Source organism: Malus sylvestris, chromosome 2 (assembly GCF_916048215.2).
Source record: "Malus sylvestris chromosome 2, drMalSylv7.2, whole genome shotgun sequence".
Classification (NCBI taxonomy): Eukaryota; Viridiplantae; Streptophyta; class Magnoliopsida; order Rosales; family Rosaceae; genus Malus; species Malus sylvestris.
The window spans coordinates 32,365,518-32,372,115 of NC_062261.1; the positions used below are offsets into that span (position 1 = coordinate 32,365,518).

The following is a 6,598-nucleotide window of genomic DNA, read 5'->3' on the forward strand; positions in this document are numbered from 1 at the left end:
AGCCTCCCAACTTCGACCTTACCATCGTCGGCGACGACAGCAGCAACTAGCTCGCCCGAGTGGTCTCCATCGGCGATTGGGAACATCGGAGTTCTCAATCTTAAAAACCCATATCAGAGTTCTCTCCATTTTCCATCTTAAATTCCATTATTTTTTTTTTAAGTTGAACCATTTCAAACCCCCAAGCCCTTGAATCAAAGAGCCCCGTCGAGGAGGAGGAAATGGAAACCCAAATCTCTGCAGCAACGCTCACTCTTATTATCGCTGGAAACCGAAACCGTGGAGCTCCTGAACTGAATGCGACACAGCCGTATTGAAATTTTGGAGGCTTCGAACAAGGTGATATGGAGGGAGAGAGAGGTGAGGTAGTCGGAGAGGTCGGAGGAGTGTGAGCGTGAGGAGGAAGGCGCCAGCAGAGTTGCATTGTGTGGGTTTTGGATCTGGAGATTTTGGGGGGTTTGGGGTTCGAGAGAGATAGTGAGGAGAGTGGAGGAGGATTGGGGAAATGGTTGCTAGGTTTCAGCTTCTTTTTTTTTCTTTTTTTTTTTTTTTTTTTTTAAAGGGTAAATTATTATAATATTTTTAAAAATTAAAAAATTATTATTTTTTCCACGTGGCAGCCACATCAGCATAAATGTGGCAGCCACGTCAGCATTTAACAGACTAATGGATGAAAAATCTAACGGAGGTGTTATTTTGAAATAAAATGATATTGGATGTATGAAAGTGAAATTTTTTAAAGTTGTTGTATGAGGTTGTAATAGACCTCAAACCTGAGGGGCTACTATGTAATTTACCCTTAAATTATTTTAGTTATTGAATTTAAATTTGGACAGTTAGATTTTTTTTTTTCTTGATCGTTGGATTTAATCATAATAAATTTTAGCTATCAATGAATTTATAAATATAAAACTATGCCCACTAACCCAGGGGAATACTGGGCTAAATTTTCCCCCAAAATGAGTCTTGGTTAAAAATCATATAACGCTCAAGGGTTGAAACAAGTTAGGGTAGGTTTAGAACCTAAAGTTTGTGTTTTACACAAAGAGTTGGAGTAAGTCTAAGAGCAAAAGGGATCTTGATGATGAGAAATTCCTGTGTTTTGGAGCCGTTGAATCACATTTATCGTCAATGGAGCGGAACGGAATGGAACAGTGTTGCGGCCGGAAGCCCTGGGTGCTTGGGGTGATGGATGATGTTTTATAGCAGCAGCAGTAGTAGCAGTAGCAGCAGCAGCCGCAGTAACTGCTTGCTTTATTTCGTTCTTTCTTGTTTTCTATGCGTACACGATTTGAACTAGACCCAAACAGGAATAGGGAGACTGGGAGTCAATGAGAAGAGAATTCCTCTCTCTCCCTTTCCGGTTGTTACCATTTACTTGGTTGAGAATCTAATGACTCAATAAATACAAGAAAACTTGCCTAACTTTGACCGCAAAACCAACTCTTCTTTCAAACTCTTTGACCCAAAAGAAAAACTTGGACTCACTGATGTGACAAATAAAGAAAAATAATACGTCCCCTTTGAAAGGTGGACGTATCTCTTGCAGAGGATAATGATTCGAAACCAATCACGCGTAACTGTGTGAACAAGTCAAAGCAAATCACGACGAGATGCGTGGAGCTTAAGATATTATGGTTGCATGTAAGTTCTTCTCTCGTGCATCGTGTATGTGATGTACAACAGTACAAGATTTAAGAATGAGGAATTTTAGATTAAAGCATGCAAAGCCAGCCATCCAGCATCAACTAAAGCGGGGGGAATCCCATACATCGATGCACTGTAGAATTTTTGACAATAAAGATTCCTTCAGTGTATCGGTGTACGTAATGCAATGTATAGGAAGAATAGTTGATGGCAGGCAAATCTAGCACTTTGAATATTGGTGTTGATAGCATAAGGAACAAGCAAAGGGTACATAAAAACCATCACATATATAGATGTCTTCTGTGTACACATTACATAACTACACATGCCAACATCGACTTCAGCAACCGGAAAAATGTTTCCGGCATTTCAACAAAAGTACGGAACAACGGATTGGGTTTTCCAGTCCTTTATTGGCTCTACTCAATACCGCAACTAGATAACCTATATACTTAGATGAGGAAGTTACAGTTCAAGTTTCGAGGGTTATAAACATCTAACAAGTTCGACAGATATAAGCAACTAAACGTAATCCATAACACACCCCCCCCCCTCCCACCAACACATAGGTTGGAGCAGTCATCTAAACACCAAACAAGTCCGACTGATAAAAAGTGCAACTAAACTTAAAAAGAAGCTTCACCTATTCGGTCCGCAACTGTGTAACTCCAACACATTGGAGCAGTCAATATAAGAAAACCCCACTTCATTGGAACCAAGGGGGTGCATCTTGCTTCAGCGGAGCGTCCATAACATTATAATCAGCTGGTGCCAAGTGCAAGGGGGAGTCGAATCTCACGTCGACATTTTCAATGGGATTGTTTCCAAATGGAGAATCAAATGCGATGCACTGATCAAACTGAACTTCCTGGGATGCGAAACCTGGATGAAGCATAGGCATGGGGGCCGGTTCAGACATGTTGATGTTGCATCCTGTATCCACCCCTTGACCAAAAAAGTTATCATTCATTGGAAATTGATATTTCGACTGCTGCTGGTTGCGGTTATCTACGATATGGAGGTTTCCAGGATTGCAGTTCTTGTTCTGCTGAACATTACTATCATAGAATGACATAAGCTCAGATATCATTTTCTGCCCATCATCAACTCCCGAAGCATTAAACCTACTTGCCTGGTTCACTGATTGTTGAATTGTGGGTGCAGGTGGTTGAGCAATGGGTAGAGATAAGCCCACAGATTTCTCATTGTGAAGCTGAAAGCTTGACATTCCAAACACTTGAGAAGAATTACTGCGGTATTGACAGTTCATCTGGTGATTGTTTCTTGCAGTTATGTTGAGAAAGCCTAGGCGATAATCATGATACGGGCACTGCGGGTATTCGCAGGTGTAAATTTTCTGATTTAACATCATTTGTGGCTCTTCAGACAGCTGCTTCCTCTTTTGACCAAAATCTGAGTTGATCTCAATCAGCTCTCCCTTAATCTGAGGTACCAGCATCTCTCTTTGACCAGCGGTTCCAATGTTGAAGTGATTTACAAGAGGTTTGCAATCCTCTGTTTCAACATTTTCGTCATCATCAACACCTTCGACATCATAATCACTGGTACCACTGATGGTGAGAGACCCACCAGCAGCAGCCAGTGGAGGTGGACATCTATCAGGATATAACCTTCGGGCCAAAGCTTCCTCCTGGTTTATAATAGCTAGCCAAGTGGCGCTCTCCTTAGCAGTCATTTTGTCTTGCAAACACTTGGACTGACGAACTAGCTTGCGGATCTTGGCAATATCTGGTGACATGTGCTTTATCACAGCTGTGAGGACGCCAACCTTCCAAGCCTTCTTCAGATCATGAGGCTTCTTGTATGGGGGAGGACCCTGATCCTTGGGCAGATTTAATTGAGGCCACCAATCCTCATTACCAGTAGGCCACCAAGGTGGGGCAACACCTTTCTCCAATGGGAAACGTCTTTGGGGTGGATCGCAGTGCTGCATCAAAGCCGACAAAAGTGAACCAAGAGTGGTGTCTTGCAGCTCCTGTAAAGTGTGAGGAGTGGATGCCACTACACTGCAGTCTTCATTCTTCCCAGGGATTGAATGATCTGCCTGATACTTGGAAATTGCAGCCGGGCCATTACGATCAAATCTTACTTTTTCCTTCCACCATGCTCGCAGATTGTCTGAGGCGCCACTCACTGGTTTTCCTTTTTCTGGGATAATTCCATAAACAAAACCCTGAGCTTTGCAAACTTCCATCATTTTCAGCATATATTTCAGGATCCCATCTTGTGCCCGTGACATCTTCTTCCTCCGAGCTTGTTCCTGTGATTGACGCTGTCTCGCATTGTCAACTCTTTCCTTTCCCTTAGTTTGTTCCTTCAGCCTCTTCAATAGCATTCGGTATCTCCACATCCTCCTCTCCAGCTCATCAACATCCATTTCTTCATCACTATAATCCTCCTCCACAGTTGCCTCAGGTTCATGCTCTGGAGCTGCTTCGCCTTCCCCAGATGGAGCCGAAAGGAAGTCAAGATTACCACAGAAACCCATTTCTTCAAAGATCCCCATTAGCACCAACACAAAAAACAACCCTGACTATATAAACGGGTAATCAAATGCACACCACGTCAACTTCTCTGCCCTTTTCTCACTCTTTAAAAGATTTCCAATCTTGCGCACAGTTATTAGCTTTAAAATCTCTGAAAGCCAAGGTCCACCGATAAAGGATACTCAACCCAACGAAATCAAATCTTCTGCAACTACAATAAATTACAATAACTCAGTTAACCACACAATTGTCGCAAATCATAAATCAGGTACATTGAACTAGCAGTAATGATAATTCAATTAAGTAAATAATTTTATAAATACAATTAATCACAAACAAGTAACACAATAAACAATTCGGATTCACTTACACAAACATACCATAAATTATATGGGCAACAAACCAAACAAATAATGCATGCAAGCAAACAAAGTAACGTGACGGATCTCCTTGTTTTCACATTCAAAACGTAAACAAAAAAGAACCAGAAGATAATCCCAACACATGGCCCTCGTCACTACAAGCAACAAAAGAAGTGACTCTCAAATAACCGAGCAAAAAGAGAAAACAATAAAAAAAGGAAAATAAAATATCCATCATCATCCCGAAAATCAAGAGGTAGTCACAAAAAAAACCAAATTTAAGTTACACGTAACATCTGCAACTTCGAACACCGCTACCATGTAGAGAACCAGGCACCTCCAGATCTACTATCATCCAGATTCATTTTCCTTACAGTAACACGTTATTGATGAGTATTGAGAGGACTAAGTTTTGGGTTTTTAATTTTTGTTTACACAAACTGATATAGCTTATAGCACAGGTTTACAGCAAATTTATCACATATCTAAGCAACATAATTCACTTATTAATCCTTTTTATCATCATTTAATATAAATCCGAAAATTCAGGGTAGCCGACTTTCGGATCAAAATTTCCAGGTGCTCCTAAGTACGGGATACTCCGGGTGTTTTAATCATTAGATCTTGGTTTTTGTATTTTTAAGCAAAGATCTAGCAGTCACAACACCCGAAGTATCTCGTGCTCAGATCAAAGGCTGTTCATACGCATCCCTCCGTTCAGATTCAAACTACTCACATCCAAATTTTGTGAAAAAAACAGATTAAAACAAAACAAAGCAGAAAAAACCCTGCAACTAAAAAGATCAAACAGAAAATACAAAAAACAATATATATATTTATATGGTAAACAACAAAAACAAAACCCAGATAAACATGTAGATGCAAGTGAATAAGAGAAGAACCCTAGAGTTTCTACAAATCAGATGCAGTAGGAGCAATCAGATCAACCATCAAAACCCTTGAAAAGTCACAAGATTTAACAACAAATATATCTATTTATTAATTAATATGCAGATAAGAACATGTTAACATAAACCCAATATACACAGAACAATCACAAACAAAACAATCTAAGAAAAAAAAAAAAGCAGAAAATGAAGGTACCTGATTGATGGATATCAAGCGGTGGTATAAGGCATTGAAGCTCCTCAAGCACTCTCTGATTACTCAGAGAGGGGGAGAGAGAGAGAGAGAGAAAGACACAGAATTTTTATCCTTACTGGTCAGAGGAGAGATAGAGTTTAGTGGGTTTTCTTTTCGTTTGTTAATGGCAGAAGAAAATGAGAGAAAGATAGAAAGTTGGCTGGGTGGGTGGGTGTGTTGGGGAGGGACAAGGATATGAACAAGCAAAGCAACGGTAACAGTAACTTTTCTTTTTGGAAGGTGAACTATCTAACTAGGGTTAGGTTATCTTTTAACCGTGGTTAATACGTGGGAAGGAACCACGTGGGGAGACTTTATTTTTCTTGTCGTTCTTTTTGTTTGTACACTTTTCCCTTCCCTCAAGTCACTTGCTACCTTACGAAACGTGCGCAAATACTATTCAATTCAAATAGTCAAGTCATTGATGTTTACGTTTGGTCAAACCAAATTTTACCAAATGTTCTGTATATCCAATTTTAGCTTGTAATTATAGAAAAGGATCTGATCCTTTTCCTAGAGATCCAAAGAATTCCGTAATCGTAATCATTCATCGTACATTGTGCAACTGATAGCAAAATTTAAATTTTCTAATTAAATATAAATAGTACCCTAAATCCTTTTCTAGTAATTATGTTTTGAATCTCATCACAAAAGACTAGACTTTATATTATTTTTAAAGGAGAAGTTAAATATGTCAATTAAGACTAAAAGACATTAAGATTTTTAAAGTGAGATGTCATAATTGGCGGATAGCTGAGTTTTTTTTTTTAATCAAACGATTATCTACACTAAAGGGCCGAGAGAATATGTTAAGTCTCAAAATGAGCTAGCAATAATATAGTTCAACTTCGCATTTAGCAAAAATCAAACTTAAAACCTCTCACTTACAAGTGAAAATGAATACTACTAAACAGTAATAATAAGTGGGGACAATTGAGT

At 39.4% G+C, this 6,598-nt stretch overlaps 1 protein-coding gene across 2 annotated transcripts; it reads right to left on the minus strand.

Annotated features, from left to right (window-relative positions):
• Positions 1–1,915: 1,915 nt before the first annotated feature.
• LOC126590685 (ETHYLENE INSENSITIVE 3-like 1 protein) lies at positions 1,916–5,850 on the minus strand. Of its 2 annotated transcripts, none has more exons than XM_050256188.1 (2): positions 5,621–5,850; positions 1,916–4,359 (listed from the first exon to the last, which is right to left on the minus strand). In XM_050256188.1, exon 2 carries the CDS (start codon positions 4,172–4,174, stop codon positions 2,354–2,356), a length of 1,821 nt encoding a protein of 606 aa, XP_050112145.1. In that variant the 5' UTR covers positions 4,175–4,359; positions 5,621–5,850; the 3' UTR covers positions 1,916–2,353. The 2 variants fall into 2 exon arrangements, with proteins under 2 accessions (XP_050112145.1, XP_050112137.1); XM_050256180.1 differs by having other exon boundaries at positions 1,916–4,365.
• Positions 5,851–6,598: the final 748 nt, after the last annotated feature.

Coding starts and splice junctions, on each gene's coding strand:
- LOC126590685 (XM_050256188.1), bottom strand. CDS start 4,174: ATGGGGATCTTTGAAGAAATGGGTTTCTGTGGTAATCTTGACTTCCTT.